Genomic DNA, 23,311 nt, shown 5'->3' with positions numbered 1-23,311 from the left:
TGCGGTGAAAACTTTCACATGACGTTCATAATGTGATTAAGGTGTTTACATGTCTGTAATACACGTCGATAATGCGATGAAAACAGGAATACTCCACCTGTCTTAATTCGATTAGTGTTTACTTCGAGTATGACCTTAATCAGATTAAGGTAATGAAAAATTGCTGTTTACATGGTAGTTTCTTAATCAATGTATGGTCTTAATCGGGTTAATATTGGATTATTGTTGTCCATGTAAATGCACTGATTGTTGCTGGCCACCAGACATGCTCACAGGATTGTTGAATTCTCAAATAAAAAGGATAAATTACGTAGGGAGCTTATAATGAAAATCATCATCTTTGGGGTGGTATCAGTAACCACTGATTATTTTCCCGTAACTGCACACCTCTAAGTCTTTGATTTCTTACATGTACAGTACTGCGCAGAAGTCTTGTAAAGAAATGCCATAGAGCAACGATGCCTTAAAAAAAATAATGAAATGAAATGTTTCTCCATTAAAAAAAAATACTATAAAGTGCAGTAATAAACAATAATAAATGACACAAAGGCAATATTTGGTGTGACGAGCCTTTGCTTTTAAAAAAAAAAAGTAGTCTCAGGTAGAATTAGTGCAGTTTTATAAGGAAATGAGCTGTAAGTTTTACTGAGCACCAGACACGGTTCTTCTGGAGACTTTGACTGTCGCACTTGCTTCTTATTATCCAGCAGCCTTCATTATGTTTTTTTTTTTTGTCTGAAAAGTGTCTCTTACCACTTAATATGCTGCTTTCTTTACTGACATACAAACATTTTCCTGTAACATTTAATTTCGTGTTAGAAAACTAATGTTTGGAAATCTAAAATGTTTTTGTACTGACTCGATTATGTAGAAGTCATGAAATAAAAAATCTATAACAAAGCTTGTACTAAAAAAAAAAATAGGGTGTCTAAGACGTTTGCACAGTACAGTGTGTAAACAGTATATTTAGTTACCTCTGGTTGTGTGTCCAGGACATGTCCGAATTCCTTCATCGGGATGACAGCCATCTGAGTGAGAGAATCTGTGTTTCTGAAACACACACACACACACAGTGAAACGATGTAAGACTCTGCCTAGTAATAATAAGCTTTTAAAGATATTTCAGAGGGTTGTTTTTGTGGTTCTGGCACACAGATGTACTGTAGACTAATCCCTTACTCTGAAGGTTGAGACTCTTTTAAACAAATAGTTTGGTGAAAATTCTTTGTGCAGTGTTTCACTTACCCCAAATATATTTAAAAAAGAACATTTTTCATTGACATATTTTTAACAGTTCTCATTTGAAAGATATATATATATATATATATATATATATATATATATATGTTTGTTTATTCTTTTTTGACTCACCTAATGAAGATGATTTTAACTTTGGAAGGGGCGCTCTTGATGATGGATGAGGCATTCTGATGGGAGCGACCATACAGAATCTGACCGTTGATCTGCAAAGACGGTGAGTTAAATAAGGAACTGAATAAGCTGTGCTCTAGTGGATAGTTTACAGGAGACACATCATCGACGAGTAACATTGTTAAATAAAAAATATACGTCTGAGCATCAGGTCTCACCTCCAGCAGCTCATCTCCTACAATGATGCGACCATCTCTCCCAGCTGCTCCATTGGGGTCGATGCCTACTACGAAGACACTCATTCTTGAGCGATCCCTGTTCCCTGCCAGACTCAGGCCTAAACCACTTCTGCCCTTCTCCAGCTCAATCATGTGCAACACACCGGGCAGACTCCCATAACGCTCGACCACCTTTTCTGCTTGCACACAAAGTAATCACATCTCGCTGCAGGCTTGTGCTATCAAACACTGACTGATTTATTTTGTAGTAGGTTTTATAGGTTATATCCAGCAGAACAACCTCAGGGCTGTATTTTCCTTGATTTACCATTGCCTTTAGCACCTTCTAAAATTTTGTTTAAGGCAATATTTCAATGATCGGAGCAGATTTAATACCTTGAAAAATCACTACGGATCCTAGTGGAGCTTGTGTTTATAGCGTGACCACACTGCCCTCTGGTGGCATGTGCTCATCATTGCAACATGACTTACTCCAAGTGTAGCCAAACTCATCTTCCTCTTCCTCCACCGTGTCACGAGGAAGGGTGAGATGATCGGGGATCTGGGTCAGCGTGTCCGTGTCTGTCTCACCTATGCGTGGCACCGAGAGGAATGGCATCGTCGTCGGGGAAATTTTCCCCGGCTCTCGATTCAACTGCCAACAAGAAGAGAGAGAAAATAAACATAACGTATACTGCATACTAATAAACTGTACTGCTTTTTTTAATTCAAGCAGGACTTAAAACCATAATCAGGAATCGGTTTAATTTGCAGACACTTTTTTTTTTAACCATGATTTCTGAAAGCCAACTCCTGATTGGGGCTTTAATGCAAGCAGTTTCATTCATACCATATTGTGTAAACCCCAATCATCACAATAATCATCACTTTCCTCACAAAACAACATTGTTCACCAAAGCCAGTGGGGTAAAGCTGAATTTACCACTGCTGTGTGCTACAATTACAAACTACAGATCAAGCAGGCGAAATGAATATCATCAACGCTGCTGTGATGCGAAAGCCAGATTATAGAAGGGCAATTCCACAGTTATATAAACTAATGGACCAAAAACAAAGTTTCATATTTCCAATAGCCCGTTTTATCATTTCTATTGTGCTGTTACTTGTAGAACAAGATATGTCCTACTTCTATACACCTAAAATCATTTTAACTTAACCTATAACAACTTCGACAACAATTTCTAACTGCTGCTCATACTGCGTCACAGGACGGCATACGATATTCAGATGAAAGAGCAGTCCTTACTCTTCCAAGTACGTGAGCTTGCAGACGTCCATGAATGCCTAATGCTGCTCTGATTGACAAGGGAGCTCGAGAATGCCGTCCCTCCATCACAGAGGTCAGAGCACATGTGCTACATGATCATATACTCGTTCATTTCCCTTAGTCTGTATTAATGCACTTTTGATAACTATCTTGTCATCATCTTGTTATTTTGTTACATTAGCTACCATTCTGAAGTCTAGTCAGTTAGGCTTCCAGGCAACCAAACCATGGGATTTAGCAAATACCCTGGAGCTTCGACTCGCTCCGTGGGATAGCTAATGAATGTATTCTTTGTTCACACCTGCTAGTAGAATCACTACATTCTCCAGATATTTATCATGATACTGATTAGATTCACATATCGCTTGTTGGGCTGACTTTGGGAACCCTGCCCTGTTTCCCGGTTTCTTGATTTGGATGTTGCTTAATTTGCATTTTGTGAACAATAAACCTCTGCATATGAATCCTCACAGCCAAGAATCAGCTACGCGTTCATGCATTCAATATTTTAATAGTGTAAAAGGAATACCACAGCTATAATGATCAAAACGACACCTTGTTTGGTTCAGTTTTCAGCACAGGTAACTGGAAATTGCCCTGTGTTACCGTTCTCAGAAATCACCTTACAACGAGTGACAAACTGACACACAGAAACAGGAAGGGTGTTAGGGCCACATGCAAGTGGAGCCAATGTGAAACACATCATTGATTCAGTTCCTCACACCACATACGTGTTACATGGAGCGAGAGTGCACACACAAACACACACACACACACACACACACACACACACACACACACACACGTACACACTGAGGCACAAACCTTAAATGGAGTAGGGGTGAAAGGGTTAGTTGGGGAGAGACGGAGGAAAAGCCTACTGTGACTCTCAACATCCTACAGAGAAAAGAGAAAGAGCAAGCAGCACCCGTGAGGGAGACAGAGAAGACACAGAATAGAGAGAGAGAGAGAGAGAGAGAGAGAGAGAGAGAGAACAAGAAAGAGATAGAAAGACTACAGATAGAGGACACACTGATATATGCATTGCTTTTAGTTCAAATCTGCCGTAACTACTATTGTAGTCAGTTTAATTTCTTTTTTTTTTTTTTAGATTTTACATTAAATCAAGAAACACAAATCATGTCCCCCTTCATGAACTTTCTGCATCTAACTGCGTCAACATATTTCTTCTCACATCAAAATACTGACCTTGTTGTTGGGGTTCGAGACTCGTGAAGCTCTGCCCTCCATGGAGTCTGCTGCTGATGTCTGTTACACGAGTACAGTGATGAAATCAAAAGAAGTGAAAGCGCTTAAACGTGTCTAGAGCAGAAAGAGATTCTTCATTTACAACAGCTGCAATAACACTGTCAGTGCGCCTCTCTAGCAGTATGTAACTCTCCAAACAAGGCCGTCCAGCATAATTAAAGCGTTCTTTAATGGCAGACTGCTGGCAAGGAGTGGCTCCAGTGGTTTAACCTTCTTGTTTAGAGACTTTCAAATAATGAAGAGTTTTAGTGGCCATCTGCACAGAGACAGCTGCAGTGGCATGATATAGAGAGACTCACTGACTCCAACATCTGGCTTGGGCTTTTACAAGGCTTACATTGAGCATCAAGTTACAGGACTTTCGCTGTAAATAAAATCCGAGATACGCTGAACAAAAAAAATGTGCGATTTGGACTCATCGGAAAAGTTTGAGAAATGATCTTTCATATTCACTGTAATTTATGGTAGCTCTTTTCCAGAAGGCCAACATCTGGATCCCTCACAATATTATTTCATGGTACCGTAATCAACAAATTTAGGTTTGGGAGCAGAACATGACAGGGCTGTTAGTGATAAGTCGATTCTTTTGTCAAAAAGTGTTAAAAAGTGCTTTATTCCTCGTATACCATAGCAATTCGTCAACTATATATATATATATATATATATATATATATATATATATATATATATATATATATATTTTTTTTTTTTTTGTTTATACAGTAGTTACTTTTAATGTTATGGAACAGTTGTGAAACAAGTTATTGCTTCTTTATAGCAGCTATAATCAATCGTTCCCTCACCAGCCTCTTTTTAGCTCTCTCCTGAACTTAATAAGACAAAAATGAAAATTGTCATGTGACCCAAAAACAAAACAAAACAGGAAGACAGTTAAAATTACAGCTTTACTGTTAAATAAATGCTGCATAAACATCTCCTTACATTCATTGTTCATCATATCAGTGATATGTTGTTTTTTTTTTCTGTTTATGTGGCTGGGCTTCCGTACAAATTCCTTTGCAAGTTGTTACTGTAAAAACAATTACGTACTAGAACTAGCGTGTTCATATAAACCTGGTGTCTGGATCTACTTTCAGAAAACGAAATCTTAACCGACATATTCTGACTAATCTTAAAAGCACTTTTAACAGTGATATGGTTATGTACGTGCTGGAGTATCCTATGATGAGACATTTCTTTCCTGATGGGTGTGGTCTCTTCCTGAATGACTCCACCCTCATCCGCAGGGTGCAAGGTTTGCAGAAGGATTTACTGAATGATATGAAAATGATATCTTATGCTATGAGCATCATATTACAAATCGTAGGATGTGGCCTCCTCTGGTACCAGTGTGGTTCTCATTCAGGGTCCTTTTGGGACCCTTCAGTCCCTAGAAAGGTTCCAGGACCTCAGTGGAAACAAAGATGTAATAGAGTGTGTGTGTGTGTGTGTGTGTACATTCACTGACCCTGGGTCTGTTGATAATGCTCTGCACCAGGAACACAACAGGGTTGCCAGCTTTACGAATGGCGTCTACAGCTTGCTCGTGACTGGCATCTCGCAGATCTACACCGTCCACCTGAAACACACACACACACACACACACACACACACACACACAAATATAAATATTAAAACATACAACATGTGTGTTTCTTTATACAAATCTTGAAAATTGTTCAACACTTTGTCAACCTTGTGTCTAAGACTGATATGAGCGTGTTGTGAAAGTGTCATGGAAGATGACCTGCTGATAGAAGTTGGCATGATAGCTTACTTCTTGTGCAGTGTGGCGTCGTACCTGCCGTCGTCGTTATCGTTGCGATAATGTGCGACGCCGTTACAAACCTGTACGATTCTGTCTCCGGTTTTCAGAGTTCCGTTGCGTCCTGCGGGGCTGTCTTCGAGGATGTGCTTGATGAAGATGCCTCGCATCACTTCCCCGTTGTTCAGGCGACTGCCCATGCCCCGCCCACCAACAATGCTGATACCCAGAGATTTTCCCACCTCCTTGTAGAGCTCCACTCTTTATACACACACACACATTTTCCTTATATGTTTTACATTAGGAACTTTTAAATATTGCCTTAAATATTGGAATGTGTATCCTAATTTGCTTAGCACTAGATATGAGCACACGTGTGTACTGTACTCACGTCCTTGCTTGGTTCCAGTTGCTGAAGTTTGCTGTCTGTAGTTCGCTCTCCTCCCCTTCACCATCCTCCCTCTCTGGAAGTTCTGCTAAAGACCTGCACATTTTTCAATAATTAATTGATGCTCTTTTTTGTTCAAGCAATGTTTGTTGTTTCACTCAATGCTTTTATAACAAATGTAGTTACCTTGGTGTGCTTGATGCATCCACAGCAAAGCAATCATCCTTGGCCTGCTTAAGAGCCTTGTATTCCTCTAAATACTCCGCTGGTACATAGGTAATGCTGTAAAACATGGACAAAGGCATAGATTCACATCAACCTAATCACATGCATGCACACTCATATACAAACAAAGCAAACACTGCACACACACGCACACACTCTCAAATACCTTTCAGCTATTAGATATGTCATCATCACAAGTTTAAAAAGAATAAAAATAAAAAATACCCCAAAGACAAAGTGAACAGCTTATTACAGTAATTATTTAAGTTTCACTTGTGATGAGATATTGTATTGGAGATTAAATTCCAACCTTGTAAAATAATTAGTATTCAGTGGCATGCTTGTCTTTAGACAAGCATGGTCTGGATTTAATGAGTTTTCTGCCTATCACAGCCCAAAGTGTGATTGCTAATAATGTCTTGGAAAAACTTGCCATGTCATGTTCCTGTGTAACAAATCTGTTTTGGCAAGATTTCGTTGCCATGCCAAATACACAAGTAATTCAAAAGTCAAGAGAGCTTAAGCATAAAGAGCCACTTTGGTAAGAGGACTTGGTTCAGGAACGAAATCAACAATCAACTGTTTTGGAAGACTTTTATATTGTAAAGAAAGATGACAGATCTAACAGAAGTGAATCAAATCCCATTTGGTTACACATGGCACAACAAAAATGAATTGGAGTTAGTCCAAATAAAATTAATTAATGAGTTAAGAAAAGTGAAACGAATCAGATTGAGGATTAAACGAATCAGCATTTAGAAAAGTTGAATGAATCAAAGTCAATACAAGTGAAAGGAAACAGAGTTAAGACAAGTGAAATGAATCAAAGCTAAGTGAACTAAAATGAATCAGAGTTAAGAGAGTGAAATGAATCAAAGCTAAGTGAACTAAAATGAATCAAAGTTAAGAACCGAGAAATGAATCAGAGTTAAGAGAGTGAAATGAATCAGTTTAGTAAAAGCAAAATGAATGAGAGGTGAGAAAACTTAAATGAATCAGACTTTAGCCAAGCAAAATAAATCGTTCAGACAAGTGAAATGAATTTGAGTTAGGTAAATCAGAGTTGATCAAAAAGTCAATCAGACAACAAGTTTCAATCCCATGACCTTAAATGACCCAGCACACATATTAATAAACAGAGTACTGTGACAGTAGTAACGAGGATGCAATCAGACAAACAAATGCATGCTAGGTGTAGACACGGCTAGAGTGTAAGTAGTTGCATTTGTGGTAATGTGATAATCCAGATATGAGCAGCAGATATTAATCACTAGGAGTGTTAAGACCTCCTCAGAGTAGTTAATCAGATTTATCCATAAAGTAGCGCTATTATGCTTCAGACGGCTACACTTCCCCTGCCACGTGAATGTTTCTCATTAGGTAAAATTATCTAATTAACTCTACAGTCGTTTAATCAAAGCTTATGTTTTACTAGTTATTGCTAACCCTGCTTAACTTGCTTAAAATTTATCACAACAATTTATCTTGCAAATTGAATATAACCAAGCTACAAATCTAAAGTTACCATAATGGAATTTTGGTGTACTGTATATTATCAGAAAAGAAATGCTCTACTAATATGGATAAATTTTGAGCACACAAAAAAGAAGGAGTTAGACATGCAGTGCGACAGACACACTCAAACCAAGATCAAGACTGCGCACTCAGTAGGAGTTAAGACATACTCACATATAAAAGGGGCAGAGCTCCTCTTCCGGAGCAAGTGAAGATCTAGAAATGTGTTGAAATGTGTTTAAGTGCTGCTGCTGAGACAGGCGGTTTATTCAGCAGCACTTGAGCAACTAAAGTGGGTTTCAGAATTCAACCAATCCTCTTGCAAAGCCACAGAAACCATAAAAGGTTTCTGTATGCGGGACCGACAGTGGCGTCACCACTGGCGTCGTTGATAAGCCTAAAGCATTTCAAATGGAGCCTGATAGGAATGAGCTTTGGTTTACATAGACTGGTGTTACATGGAAGGTACACTCATAACTAATAATAACTAATAAGTACTAATAACGGAGTATGGGTACACTTTAAAAGGTCTAGCGAAATGCAGTTTATTTACATGTGTTGTACACACGAATGTTTTAAACGGCCACACAATCATCTGCAAGGCTTGGCGAATATTCGTCCATACACGTTTCTTCCTCACCCCGTTTCCGATCCAATGAGCGAGTGTCTGCGCAGCATGGCGCGTGCCTGTGCGTTGGTCAGGGTCCCGGTTGCTTCGCCGTTGATGGCGAGAATGAGATCTCCAACACCTAAACGTCCGTCTCTGCTTATGGCCCCACTGTGAATGATACTGCGGATCAGCATACCCGCACCATCCTTCACTGCGCTCACCGTCATACCTGGAACCGAGTTAACATTAACATTGACATGCATCACCTGTGCTACTGGTAAAAAAAAAACAAAAAACACTTCATAACAAAACAAAAGATAAATTGATTTTGTATTTAAAAAAAGTATACATGGATTATATATATATATATATATATATATATATATATATATATATATATATATATATATATATATTTTAATCTGAGAATTATAAAGACAAATCTAATACATCGACCTTAAAAAAGGTTATATAAGGTTATCTGAGATTTAATAAATAACAAACCTAAACTTGAGTTGCCCTTGACGACAGTGATGGTCCTCTCAAAATTGCTCCCTGGAGTCATTTCATGTTGATCGGTTTCCTCCTCTTGAGTTTTATCCATTGGGAAATCATCTTCCTGAAGGTTTTGCACAGAAACACAAAAATTGCGGCAGGAAAAACACAAATATTACTGCTTGAGGCAAGGTCAAGCAGTCCAGGGAGAGGTGAAAACTACCTGGAAGGCTCTAAAGTAAACATAGTTTCTAATGAGAAGGGCAGGGATGGAAAAGGCAGGGAGGATTGTCAAGAACAGAACTGTTTTTATCTGTGCTTTTGGACCATTTGTGGTAATCATTTCTCTCCTCTCTCCTGACAGTTTGAAATATTCAATACAGAACTCTTTACCTCTTCTTGAGCTGCACGAACACGTCTCTCTGCCACCATCGGTCCTGTTTCTTTGTATAATGTTGATGCAAGTGTCTCTTCTTTACAAGTGGAAGCTGGGTTTGCGTTTGACATCACTAGGTCCGTGGAGTCCATTCTCTCGAAATCACGCTCCGTAATCAGATCAGAGTGGGAGGAGCCAAGTCTTACAGTCGCTGCTTCAAGCCGTACGGATGCTCCGTTCTCCTCGGAAGAAAACGGCGGTCCGATTTCAGGCGCCGTCGTAAAAGGATACTCCGTGAACGAATCCAGGTGAGTGTTTCTCTAGATAGGATAACATGTTAACGTCACAGTACGGCACAAGCTTTATGAGCCCAATTACGACCAAATGGAATGCTGATAATCTTCTAATCAACGCCTGGACCGATGATGCAGCGAAGTTTGTTCACAAACCAATGGAGGATAAATGACAACAATCACACAGGCCAAATACCCCCCATTACTAACTCTGGCGGCGTTTCAGATGGCTATAACATGGCTCTGTTTCTCTAACTGATTCAGCAAAGGCTCGGCACTAAATTTCAACAGTGACCGAACCCACGAGGACCAATAAAGTCTCAAATAAAATCAGGGTTGATGGGCCTTACTGCAATATAGCCCCGAACGTCGGCGCAGAGAGCCATTATACAGAAGACAAAACGGCAGGCTGAAGTGTTTCCTGTGAACGGGAGCTGGGAATTGGCTGCTTTTAGATAATGTCACTCAGTGGGTCATGGGGGTCATTTGGGTGAGAGAGGGATAATTTGGAGAGGGGATTGAGGATTTCAAATGATGATACACTAGCTGACAAAGTGGGAGGCGCAGAATTACCGAGGCATGGCTCTATCAGTAAAACGGTAGGGTTACTAACAAAAAAAATAGAGAGATAAAAAAAAACCCCAGCTCATTTGTGTGCGCTAAAATACTTCGCTTGGCTATAAATACCTGAGGGGTGGAGGTTTGCACGGCCATCTGATAGGTGAGATCTGCACTGCAGGTGCTTCCGTGAAGGGCGATCATGGACGCCTGAAACGTGTCGTCTTCCTCGGCGTCGTAATGACGACGGAACTTCTCGTCTGACAAGTCCACGTCGCTAGTGTCGATCTGGAATATGTCAGTCATGCTAATCAAATTCGATCTTAAGCAGATTTACACCAAGGCTCCGGGCATATACTGTGTCTGCCTTCTTATGTTATTTCAAACTTTTATATTATATGTGTAGACTTTTATATAGATTGTTCATTTACTGTTTATGATCCTGAAGCCTAATTCTCTGCTGTCCAACACGTTTCTGTTGATTTTTAATCAAGCTTCATTTCTGCCTTGCGCTAGTAACTTCCTTCAAAGTATCAGCATACCGGAAACGATTTTCCTTTATACCACAGCACAGCTCTGTCAGTAAATCACGTCGCGGGTTTATATGAATGCGCTTGTTCTAATCCGGTGTCGTTTCTATAGTAACAGCTCGTTCACGGATGCTCTACATAATCTAACGATATTGATACAATCTTTATTTATTTTTTAAAACACCATTATCTAAGAAAAGCATCTCTATGGATATTGATACGTTTTCTGTTAGGAGATGTTTATTTAACATTTATGGAAGGAGTCTCCAATGCGAGTCCTTTGGAACAGTCTTCAGGACAGAGGACGTTGTGCTCGGTTTCTCTGTAACAGGACAAGCTGCATTTATTTATTTTTTTGTTGAGAGAGAGGAAAAAGAGAGAGGGGCTGGAGAGGGAATGACTGTTTATAGCTGGGATTAAACTTGCCCTGTGAATGTTCCACTACATTAAATGTAACTACAAGCGGTTAAAAAGTATGACGTGTAGTAATGTATTAATACATTTTCGAATTTGTGATCGTCCGCAAAATTGCTGTGGTATAATAAGAAGAATAAAACACAATACGGGGCATGCTGTTATTGGAAAATGATTAACTTCATGGTGGTACCAGTAGCTTCGATTCATCACACCACCATGCTGTTGATTGTTTCCCTATAACAGCACACCCCCCCAAAAGTTTTATTCCTTCATTATGAAGGATTTTGGTAACAGCATGTCCCATAAGCACTGACCAGTACTGGCTCAGCACGGAATAAGACTTCTTCCTCCTCCTCCTCCTCCTCCTCCTCCCCCTCATCTCTCTCCATCATCGACAGAGCCGAGAAGATAGAGGAAGGAGTCTGCGAAAAGAATGCCGTACAACTTTTCTGAACAATTAGCACAATCGTGCAACTCTTCCTGACAAACGTGATGTTTACTGCGTTAGATTGCTCTGGATTTAGAAGAATGATTTGATGTTTGATTGAGTGAATTAGTAGTGCAAGGCATGTTAGATGGACGACTTCGAATTCGAATACTGATCACTGACCGCTGATTTGCTTTCAGTCTGATTTGGGTTAGAAACTACAGACGGCGGATTTGTCGGAAATTTCGTAGAGAGAATTCGAACGGATTAGCGCGGGGCGTTCTCGTATTCTGAGTCTTAGCCGTGTGAGCTTCAAAGTGTTTAGATGAACTTCAGCAAAACCGCAGTTCTGAGAAAGGCTTTAGGAATGTGAAGTTAAATATTGGCGAGAATGGAGATGACAACCCACCGTTTGCATAGTCCTTGAGAGAATGAGAGTCTGCATGTGTGTAGGGGAGGAATGCAAAAAAATTAAAAAATGATACCGCGATGAAAAGCAGGAATGACCTTCGTAAAGATCCAGAGTTACGGGAAAAAAAACATGCAATATTTAAAACTATTGTTTTGCTGAATAATGCACGCACGTCAAATTCATTTTTGCTCGAATGAAGCAAAAACACTGAGCTTTAAATTTCAGGCACATGCAGGGCTCTTGCCTAGAGCATGAAATATTTAAAGAACCAGTAGAAGAATCAGGTTACTGAAGCACAGGCTTCTATAGCAGAAAGAAGCATGCTCATAAACACACACACACACTAATTGTCATAAATGTGTATCTGTGTCTTACAGGCAGCGGTTTGGCTACTCCGATGTGGACGGTGCCTAAGCTGGCCCCCTTCAGTGCCTGAACTGCCTCCTCCAGACTAGCACTCTCGAGGTTCATGCTGTTGACATACATCAGCCGGTCTCCTGGCAACAAACGTCCATCCAGTTCAGCCACACCTTCAGGCACCAGGGATCTGATCACGATCACAGTCTTAGCTGGGTCCATAGGGTCCTTTACACACGCACACACACACACACAGAGTAAATACATGTTTCATGGTTCTCAATAGTTCAGCAAGTTAATTCAGGAATGAAACATGTTTTTCCACTGGAGGAATTTTACACTGCAGACTAGGAACTATAGGGGTGGAGCTTATGGTTCTGGACATCGTTGATTGGTCAAACGCAAACACAGAACGACCAATCCTAAAATCCTGCGTTTAGGGTTTTTTTTTTTTTTTTTTTTCTTCAACAATCGATTATTAAAGCTTGTTTTGTATCAGATGGGAACCAGACTAATGAATAGCTTTGGACAATTGTATGGTTGAGTCCAAGACAAAATAGGAGTGTGTGTGTGTGTGTGTGTATGTGTGCATGTACATGATCCTAGTGACACACCATTTGTTGTAAAAGGCCCCTTTGTAAAAGAGCTGGTTACAAAGCTGCATGAATGTTAACATTGTATTTGTGCAGAAAAATAAAACAAAAAAAAAGGCAGCAAACAACATTAATCTCCATTCACGGTGACTGTGTTGATGTCATTTTCATGTGCACTGAATTGTCAGAACTGCAATACGCTGTAAAAAGCAAAGCAAGAACTATATTGTTGCTCAGATAGTTCTGGAAATCTTTCAATCTCCAAAATGTACCAAGACTGTGATGGAAACGTATCTCATTATAAGAAATAATACGCAAACGCCTACTTTATTTTACAATGTACAGTACCTGCAATTCCCCAGGCCATGTTCAGCATGGTTTATTCAGACACTATGCATGTTTCCACCTTATAAGGAAGTGTAAATAGCCATGTCCGCTTTATTATCAAGTTATCTAATTGTCCTGCATGGCTACAGTGTGCTGTTACAGTTATTCTGACTGTCATTTTAATCAACGAAATATCTGTAATATCTTTTTTATCAACGTAGCTGGACACACATGGTGCAGAGCTGAGTAATAACTAAAGTGCCTGAGAAAGAAACACACCATGTTCTTCTCCACTAATATCAACCCAGACATGAACGCAATCAGGACAACCTGTTTTTATACGCCACTTTTCTGATCCCTGTCTATTATTACTGTTAAGGGGCTTTGTATACCAAGATCTCGCCAAGATTCAAGATTCTGACCTTGCCTGTTGTCAGAGTTATATTCAAATACCCTCTGACCCACTTAACATCCATCATCACAGCCTCTGTGACTCTTGTGTTTTTCTTACCTGGTAGTCTAGGATGCTAAAACCCAGCCCACGTTCTCCTTTCTCCAGCTCAATGTCCTGGATCTCTGACTCCCACATTGCCAATGACGTTCCCACAGTCTCCTCTTGCATGAGACCTCTTAGGCTTGTTTCTGATGCGCCAGGCGTAAGGAAGTCCTCAACATCGTCGAGGTCCTTCAAAACAAAAAAAAAAGAAAAAAAAACAAACGTAACAATCTCTACGTATTATTTATTGACGTGAAAAACAATAACCGATTATAAATAATCCCGTTCTATTGGAAATAATTGGTGTCTTGTCTCTCTACTCTCCTTATTGGTGCCAGTGTCTCAGTGTGCATTAGAGCTAGGGTTATAATCTGTCCACCTGTACAGTATAATCTGATATAATCCATCCTGAGGTCAAATTTGGCAGCTATTAAAACTGGACTGGTCTTAAAGATGAATACACACACAAGAAAGAAAGAAAAGAGCTCTTTTTATGCAATGCAAACGCTCCGAAATGAACCGATCCTTACTAAACTGTACTAATTATTAAGTAGTACCTGTTAATACATTTATAATAATGCAATCGTTCGTTCGACCTTTTCTGTCGCTACTTCTTCCAGCCGTGGTTGGCCAGATTGACTGTCAGTCGAGGGCGAAGGGGCGGGCCTACAGCAAGCCATGCGCACGCACACGGGCAGCTCCTTCAGAATGCTCACCACTTCCTTATGTGTCTCGCCTCTAAGAGTTATACCGTTCACCTACGTAAATAATCAAACGTTGACTTTATGCAATGTCGGTAATAAACGTGAGGACGTTCATGCTGATGTTGATGGTTTTGAGCGGAACTGAACTGCACCTCCAATAGTTCGTCTCCGCTGTAGAGCTTTCCGGAACGTCCTACAGGTCCCTCGGGTAAAACCGAGCATATGTAGTGGTGACCAGCACTCGCTTCCAAACTGATCCCCAGTCCACTGCTCTCGCTGAATTTCTCTACCTGTACCACCTACACACACACACACAACTGTTTAATTTTAAAAATTTTATTAACCCTAAAAATTGCAAATAATTCAATCACTGCTGCTTGTATAGTACATGTGCATTGTGTATAATTCCTGCACAATTTAAATCATTTAGTTATTGAATATATTTTGGATTCACAAAGATTGTTGTGCTTTCATGTCTTGCACATTTTTTTTACAGTATTACTTTAAAACGACTCCTTGCTGATGCTGATGTACCCCTGCAGGCTTTTATCTTACAATAAAAAAAAACTTTTTTCCCTGTTCAATAAAGTGTGCTTTATTTCAGTTCAGTCCAGTGCTGAATGGTGGAATTGGACAAAGTGGGTGGGGCCAGTCAATAAAGTTAAGCAGACTTTTTTTTTTTTGCAAATGATTCTAACTGACAACCATTTCTTTTTTTCTTAAGCCACAAGAATAAGTGAATACACTATAAAATCTAAAAATGTACAGCAAGTAAGTGGTGTGTGTGTGTGTGTGTGAAAAGTGGTATGTAAATTAGAGATGCACCGATACTAAATTTCTCAGACGATACCAATAACTGATTATTCAGAGTGATATCGGCTGATAAACGATAACCGATCGTTCTGCCCTTTATACCTTCTTTTAAATGAATAATAATTAATTCCACAATTCTGATAGAAATGCAAATAAAAACGTTATTCTCTCCATTTCAGCAAGTTGTTTCACAGTAACTGGTCTCATAAACACAAAACACATTACTCTAATCAACATTAACACATGAACTAAATTCTGAAGATTAAAGTAAGATTTCTTCACTTATTGAATGTTATTAATTCATATTAACATTGACTGAATTCTAAAAAAAAACCCTACTCTTAGTCTCACGTTCACTCAATACAAACACAAGCATTTCTACTTCATCATTAACATCAAACTGGTAATATATAGGCCTAATGTAAACTTTTTTATATTAACATTAACTGGATATGAAATGTACTACTCTACAAATATATTTTTCTGTGCAATATATACTTTTTTGTCAACTCATCTTCATTTAAATCTTTCAACAGTGTACTGGCGCTTTAATTCAGCAACAAAATAAAAATAAGACTCGAGACCGAAACTCCCGCTTCACTGCTGCAGCGTCCGGTGTAAAATTTTATCAGTGCAGAGATTACAGAGCTTACAAACTGCAATTTTGTCGTCGTTCCACAGAAGAGACATCATCTTTACACACAGCACGCAATCAATGTGTTTTCCCGCCCTCTTTTGATTGGCAGGATATAATCGGCCCTGATCATGGGATGTTTTTAAACTATCGGCCAATAGCCGATAGCGGGAAAAATAGCCTTTATCTGCCGATACATCGGTGCATCTCTAATATAAATGTATGTAAATAGGTATGCATTGAATTACATTGAGAAATCACTCACAATAACTTCGTTGCTAGGACCAAGAGCATTTAGCCATTTCCTCCTCAGCTCCTCTTCCTCATCGACATTCAGTTTGAATCCTGCAGGAAATACACAACATTATATATATATATATATTTAAAAATCCACAATAAAACAGTACAATTTGCCAAGGTGAATTACAATTTCAAGAACCTCTTACCTTTCTTTCGTTCAGGTGTGGAAGGTGAAACAGCAACAGTAGCAGCTACATGTCTGGATGTTTCCATAAGGTCTATGTGCACGCACATGAACAGACAAAAATGTAAATTCATATGTACAGTCTATACACCTTAAAGCATGGGCATCAGCACAAATCTCATTCAGGTCCTTCAATCTCTGTCTCTCTCTACTCTGTCAGTTTCTGATAGAAAGACACACACACTCTGTCTTATGACTGGGTTGTGTTTTCCTCTCCTCCTGTGCCTCAGTAAACACAAGCTGGGAGAGGAGAAGATGATGGGATGAGTAAAGGCGTAAACTTCAGGCTGGGTTTGGCTACGGGTCTAAATCTAATGTGGTAATTATGCTAAAAAAAAAAAAAAAAAAAAAAAAAACCTAAACATGCATGCACAGGCATATAAAACCACACACACCCACACAGGAAAAAAACAAAAACAGGAACTCCCCTTTTACATTAAAGGCCTACAATAAATAGTTATGACCCCACTCTAGAGTACAGGAAAGCTATCATTTGAAAAGATCTTTTATTACACACTGAGGAGAGATGAGGTGAATTATTGGTTGCTGTTCTTGGCCAGACTGATGGCTGTTCAGCTATGAGTCATTTACATATCTGATCAATATTATGTTTACCGTGCATGCTGTCCATGGCGACACACTCCTGTCTCGGTGTAGCCTCAGTGGTCACAGGTGTGATCGGCAGTAGAGTGTCTTCTGGTCTAAAGCCGTGGCGGACGAGTTTGAGATGGACCGTTTGACCGGTGTGGCGTAAGAGCTCCACTGCCTGCTGATTGGTGTAGCTCTGTATGTTCACACCATCCACCTGCAGAGGGCAGACATGAGCATGATTAACACGCCCTAGAAACAACAACAGAAGAAGAAGCTCTTGACTTGTTTATGTCAAGGAATATCTACATCTGCTTTTGCACACTGAGACAGACAGACACACTCACACACACACACATACAGTGGTGCTTGAAATTTAGAATGGTCTAGATAATCTGCATAAATATGATCTTAACCCATGTGACATCTCAAATAGGCTTATGTGGATTTTGTCACTGTACAGCAAAAAAAAAATCCTTATTTTCTGACGCTCATGCTTTGTCAGTCTTCGTGACTGACTCACTCACAGCTATGATCTGATCTCCAACATGGATGCGGCCATCCTGCTCCACAGTACTTCCTGCTGTGATGCTCTTCACGAATATCCCAGAGGCCTCTGCAACAAATTGCGCACAGCACGACATGAGCAAACAAGAATAACATTGGGAAAGCTCGAAGAAGAGATTAGGGCCACCAGAAAGCAAAGTGATAAATAAGTCGACACCATGAAGCTGAGAAGAACTCAAGTTAATGGCTAAGCACGGCAGTATGCGCTTTTTTTTTTAACTCTATCGCTGTATTAGGTAAAATCTCAGAAATTACCTGACATGAATCGAAAGCATAACAAAGTTCGTAAAAACATCGGCACATCTGCCAGTATAACTCACCAGAGTTCTTGTCTCCTACATATCCTGCGATGGTGATGCCGAGACCCTGAGTGTTCTTCGTCAGGCTGACATCGAATGCATCCTGCTCTTCTTCTTCTTCTTCTTCTTCTTCTTCATGGTCCTGCCACAAAAGCACAGAAGTACAGACTGGAATATGGAATCATCTATACCAATTTATATGAGGTTTCTCCAAAAAAAAAAAATACTCTAAATACTCTAAGGTGCACTTTTATAGATGAAGTGCAGCAGAATGTACAGTGTCTGTGCTATGCCATGTTCAGGCATCCTTCAGGTTCACCTGTTGCTCAGTAACTGTTGGCAGGGGTACAGGCGCAGGGGAGGCTTCATCCACGGTTGCTCTAGTGATGAGCAGTTTGACTCTGTTGCCGCACTGCCGCAGCACCTGAGCAACCTGCTCACTGCCCAAACCGTACAGGTCAGTGTCCCCGATACGCAGGATGTGATCGCCACTGCGCAAGCGACCGTCCTGTAAGAGAGCGTGAATGAGAGGGAAAATAGCGAGATGGATTTTAACGAGTCCATTAAATAATTAACATGTATCTACTGGATGATAATGGATATAGTCTATCGATTAACATTATAGATTAATACGTTAACACTCCTAGCACAGCATGCTTAACCTTACCTTATCAGCGATACCACCAGGTAGAATGGTCTTGACAATGACGCCGGTAGTTTTACCCCCGACGATACCGAAACCCAGACCAGTGCCATCATTGACTAGCTCTATAGTCTCCATATGTGTCCAGTGAGTCTGCACAGGACAAGAACAATATAGAGATAAAAGCAGTTCATATTATAACATCATTTACAAGCACAGATATCTGACAGAGTGAAATAAACTAATAATTTTTTTTAACTCAACTCAGACAAGTCCAGACACACTTCGGTAATTTATTAATGATTTTTCCTGTTTCGAATTGTAAATAGAGGGAGAAGTGGTTTAATGACTCGATTAGGGAATAGACTGATAGGAAAACAGATGCATGGACATGTGGGCTGGTTTCATGAATAAGTTTTCCTAGTACACAAGAAAAAACAAGAGTAAATTAGAAGGATGGATAAATGGATAATTAAGTGGATAAACAAATAGAGATAGAGATAAATAGACGGATCAATGAACAAATTGATGGGTTTAATGGAAAAATGGGTTGAGTGATGGATGATAAGATGTATGAATAAATGGTTGGATGGACGGATGGATGGATACATAGATAGATGGATGGATGATTGAAATACTGGGTAAGAGATAAATATATGGATCAAGGAACAGATTGATGAGTAGATGGGTGTAAAGGGAAAATGGGTTGATTGATGGATGATTAAACGTATGAATAAATGGTTGATTGGATGGATGGACGGATGGATGGATGGATGATTGAAATACTTGGTAAGAGCTAAATATACGGATCAGTGAACAGATTGATGAGTAGATGGGTTTAATGGGAAAATGTGTTGATTGATGGATGATTAGATGTATGAGTAAATGAGTGGATGGATGGGCAGATGGATGAATGCATGGATGGATGGAGGGATGATGAAATTAATTATATGCTCAAATGAAGAAATCAATTAATAGATAGTTGTGGGTGATTGGATAGATTATTGTATATTTATGTTAATTAATACACAAGTAGATGAATTATTGTATGAAAACTGGCCGTTACATGTCCAAGTATAAATGCATGAACATATGGGTGTGCTAGCTCACCCCACTTGAATGTGCAGACAGTGTACTAGCAGCACTAGGTGTTCTGGACACCACTGGGCTGGAAAGCTGAGGAATTGCCCCTCTGGCAACCGTAATCTGTACATGCTCAGATGCTCTTTGCAGCAGCACGATTGCCTGCTGATGGCTGATGTTCTGCTCCAGTAGCTGTCCATTTATCGCCAGGATCTGATCTCCTTCCTTCAGGTTCCCATCACTGATGAACAAAGCACGCAAATAATATGCAGTGTGACCGTACACGTTCTGTTATCCTGGTCCCAACACAAACGTCTAATAAGACCTAATCTTATTGCCGAGATCCGATCTTGCTCTCTTAGTGGGTCATCACTTTTTGTGCGAGTGAGAGAGATAACCTGGGGTAAAATTGAACTCAGAACAGTCAAGCAGTTTATTGCTGGATTTTATTCCAACAATTTATTGCTCAGGTTCTGTAGAGCAGTACTGTAATTTAGTGCTGACCTCCTTTGGTTCACCAACATTGTGGCCAGACAGAAAGGGCAGAAAAACATGCATGTCCCAGGCTAGATACACTGCCATCATTTATTTTCACGACCATTTAGCCTGCCTTCACTGCTACACAATGGAAAGATATTAAGGAACAAAACTGCACCCCTCCACTGAAAGCTGCGAGGTCGGATCTTATATGTGCAAGAAAGAGGAACATCGAGTCAAAGATTTCAGAAGTCAGCAGTTCAGAGACCAGCAATTTAAAAATCTCGTCTCAGAGTGGCAGGCTAGTATAAAATTGTTCAGTTACGACATTCAGATTATATATGACCTTATTTGTGTGTGAGACAGCCATTACCAGTATGCGACACTCCCTGTCTGGATTTCCTGTACGAAAATCCCAAGTTCTCCTTGGCTTTCATTTCGCAGTCCTACCACGCTAAAGCCCAGACCTCCTGATACCGGCTTCACCAAGTCAACTTGAGTTACGTACCGACCCTGTTTAGAAACAAACACGCACACACACACACACACACACACACACACACACACACACATACACAATAGGCATAGGCATATGTACACACACATGCTTAAATAATCATATGCCATAAGAGTGGTTATGGCTTTGAGCTACTGATTGGAAGCTCAAATCCCGACACCACTTACCGTAGTGGCCACTGATGGGCCCTTGAACAAGGCACCAAACCCTCAACTGCTTCATTGTGTTTGATCCCAATTGTACATCAGATAAAAGTGGCAGACAAATACAAATGTGTGGCAGTCTGGGAAAAGCCATTAAAAACAGCCAAAAAATTTGCCAAAATCTTTTGTGGTCAGATTTGGTCAAAGTCTTGTTGAAAGAATTGGTCAGTATGCCTAATGACATCTAAAACCTGGGTGACTAAGTGTAATTTCCTGGTACACCATAGCAACATAGTCATGTCTAAGCGATTCAGTTTAGGGAGGGGGTTTGTCTCATCAGGTCTTTTGCGTGAAAAACTAGAATGGTTGTTTGAATATTGTCACATTTAAATTGTGGGAAAGGTACATTATAAGTAGATGTTAACTATCCTTCATTCAGAGTGTGTGTGTGTGTGTGTGTGTGTGTGTGTGTGTTACCTGAGCCATGGTGCGAATGATGTGCTCGTGCTCCTCTGATGAGGTTTGTCCATTAATCTGACCCGAGTCAGCATATCCTCCGTTTACACATGAAGGCTGAAAGAGCGAGAGAGCGAGAGAGCGAGCGAGTGAGAGAGAGAAACAAAGAGAGAGAAGAAACGGTGGGGAGATGTTTGGTTAAAATGAAATATTCTCCTGCTCCATGAGAGGGTATAATTGCCTTTTTATTTATTCATCGTCCAGGAATATAAATAGTCGTGCTGTTATGAGAAAAAAGCCCATTTGTTTTTATCATTACAGGATCATTCCTCCATATGGTCACGCATGCTCGTCATTAAACATTAGGACTGCGTAATTAACTTTCATATTTACCAGCTTGCCCAGGTCTTGATACAGTGCAAAATATTTTGCATCGATTATCAAGACAGAATATGTTTCAGAAAACATCTGTGCATAACTCGTAGGTGCTTTTGTTAAACTGTCCAATGTGGCTTGTGTAATTGTTGCCTGCTGAGGATGGTTTTGGAAGTGAAAGTCCTTTGGATAACCTTTTTCAATGCTGTGCATTGTTCTCTCCGATATAAATCTACAGCAAATTACTGCCAAAAATGCGTCATGAAAATAAGAAATACCGATGCGCTACTCGATAAAGTTGCTCTGTAAAAGCATCTAAAACAGCCTACATTCCTATAATAATAATAATAATAATAGCACTTTTTACCACTCATCTCACTGTGAGTGGTAATATACGTTAAATGTACTTCAGTGTCCCATTTTGTACAGTGCATTAAAAATCCCGATCAAGTGCACTCCAGGAGGAGAGCTGTGGTCTCTCTGGATGCGTTAACATTTGAATCAAGTGGGCATGTGTTCATTTCTCAGCTTTGCTGAGAAAATGTGGGTTCTTCACAAACGGTTTTAGCCTCCATTGTCCTCTTTTCTGACCTCTCACTGTGCTCTGGTCACCATGGGGACAAAGACAAAGCCAGGACCGTGTGGTTATTATAAACCTTGAGACAAAAAGTTCTTGATTACATTCTTTTTTTCTCAGCTGCTGAATGCTTTCAAATGCCTGAGGCGCTCAGAACCGTATAAAATCTTAAGGAAGATTTGGAATAATGTTCAAGGCACCGTTTATTAGAGTGACAGGCGAATCGTGGTTGAATAACTCTGCTTTTGTGCTTCCTTCTGACCTCAGTGCTAAAATAATAGATGACAACTCATAAAAGAAGAAAATGAGAGGAAAAGAAAAAACGAGTAAGGGAGAAATGTACGTGAAGGGAGTAAGTGAACACAGCGAGTCGTTAAGCTCTAATCTTCTGCAGCGCAAGCCTCCCCCAACATACCTAACATAGTTTCACTTACATGGTGAACTCAGACCTTCAAGACAGCTCGGAAAACTCCTGAAGACTCAAATACGCACGTATTATACACAATCATACATGCAGCTCTCAACGGTTCAGTACGCTAGCACATGGAGTTATTATAGCAACTATAATAATGACAGTATCACTTGTGTTGGTATTACTGTCCTTTATATACACTAAAAGGGGGATTAAATATACAACCCCAATTCCAAAAAAGTTGGGACGCTGTGTAAAATGTAAATAAAAACAGAATGCAATGATTTGCAAATCTCATAAACCCATATGTTATTCACAATAGAACATAGAAAACATATCAAATGTTTAAACTGAGGAAATGTCCCATGGCCAATTAACCTAATTAGTTACAAAATGTTTCTCCAGCTGTTTCTTTTTAGTAACACTTCCTTTTCCAGCCTTTTGTTGCCCCGTCCTAACTTTTTTGAGACGGCCATTAAATTCAAAATGACCTTATTTTTTCCTTAAAATGGTACATTTCCTCAGTTTAACCATTTCATATGTTTTCTATTGTGAATAACATATGAGTTTATGAGATTTGCAAATCATTGCATTCTCTTTTTATTTAAC

The 23,311-nt window shown here is 39.8% G+C and overlaps 1 protein-coding gene across 9 annotated transcripts in view; it reads right to left on the bottom strand.

Moving 5' to 3' along the window:
• The window catches only part of LOC128604204 (multiple PDZ domain protein), a 40,015-nt gene that overhangs the window by 8,957 nt on the left and 7,747 nt on the right, over nucleotides 1-23,311 (bottom strand). For 5 of the 9 annotated variants that reach the window (XM_053619115.1, XM_053619119.1, XM_053619116.1 and 2 more), the window contains 30 exons: nucleotides 21,360-21,455; nucleotides 20,596-20,735; nucleotides 19,773-19,986; nucleotides 18,687-18,815; nucleotides 18,339-18,527; nucleotides 18,041-18,161; nucleotides 17,681-17,769; nucleotides 17,181-17,370; nucleotides 16,528-16,599; nucleotides 16,347-16,426; nucleotides 14,787-14,933; nucleotides 14,527-14,688; nucleotides 13,946-14,119; nucleotides 12,533-12,742; nucleotides 11,633-11,740; nucleotides 10,501-10,659; nucleotides 9,538-9,840; nucleotides 9,154-9,268; nucleotides 8,680-8,878; nucleotides 8,214-8,255; nucleotides 6,486-6,581; nucleotides 6,303-6,395; nucleotides 5,995-6,172; nucleotides 5,615-5,725; nucleotides 4,087-4,146; nucleotides 3,703-3,774; nucleotides 2,082-2,244; nucleotides 1,590-1,786; nucleotides 1,372-1,463; nucleotides 975-1,050 (listed from right to left, as the gene is read on the bottom strand). In XM_053619115.1, coding sequence (XP_053475090.1) covers nucleotides 975-1,050; nucleotides 1,372-1,463; nucleotides 1,590-1,786; nucleotides 2,082-2,244; nucleotides 3,703-3,774; nucleotides 4,087-4,146; nucleotides 5,615-5,725; nucleotides 5,995-6,172; nucleotides 6,303-6,395; nucleotides 6,486-6,581; nucleotides 8,214-8,255; nucleotides 8,680-8,878; nucleotides 9,154-9,268; nucleotides 9,538-9,840; nucleotides 10,501-10,659; nucleotides 11,633-11,740; nucleotides 12,533-12,742; nucleotides 13,946-14,119; nucleotides 14,527-14,688; nucleotides 14,787-14,933; nucleotides 16,347-16,426; nucleotides 16,528-16,599; nucleotides 17,181-17,370; nucleotides 17,681-17,769; nucleotides 18,041-18,161; nucleotides 18,339-18,527; nucleotides 18,687-18,815; nucleotides 19,773-19,986; nucleotides 20,596-20,735; nucleotides 21,360-21,455 — 4,077 coding nt within the window. The remainder of the gene's footprint in view (nucleotides 1-974; nucleotides 1,051-1,371; nucleotides 1,464-1,589; nucleotides 1,787-2,081; nucleotides 2,245-3,702; nucleotides 3,775-4,086; nucleotides 4,147-5,614; nucleotides 5,726-5,994; nucleotides 6,173-6,302; nucleotides 6,396-6,485; nucleotides 6,582-8,213; nucleotides 8,256-8,679; nucleotides 8,879-9,153; nucleotides 9,269-9,537; nucleotides 9,841-10,500; nucleotides 10,660-11,632; nucleotides 11,741-12,532; nucleotides 12,743-13,945; nucleotides 14,120-14,526; nucleotides 14,689-14,786; nucleotides 14,934-16,346; nucleotides 16,427-16,527; nucleotides 16,600-17,180; nucleotides 17,371-17,680; nucleotides 17,770-18,040; nucleotides 18,162-18,338; nucleotides 18,528-18,686; nucleotides 18,816-19,772; nucleotides 19,987-20,595; nucleotides 20,736-21,359; nucleotides 21,456-23,311) is intronic. The other 4 variants (XM_053619122.1, XM_053619120.1, XM_053619123.1 and 1 more) reach the window with 4 other exon arrangements.

This window comes from Ictalurus furcatus, chromosome 29 (genome assembly GCF_023375685.1).
Source record: "Ictalurus furcatus strain D&B chromosome 29, Billie_1.0, whole genome shotgun sequence".
Lineage (NCBI taxonomy): Eukaryota > Metazoa > Chordata > Actinopteri > Siluriformes > Ictaluridae > Ictalurus > Ictalurus furcatus.
This window is presented reverse-complemented; position numbering and strand designations above follow the sequence as displayed.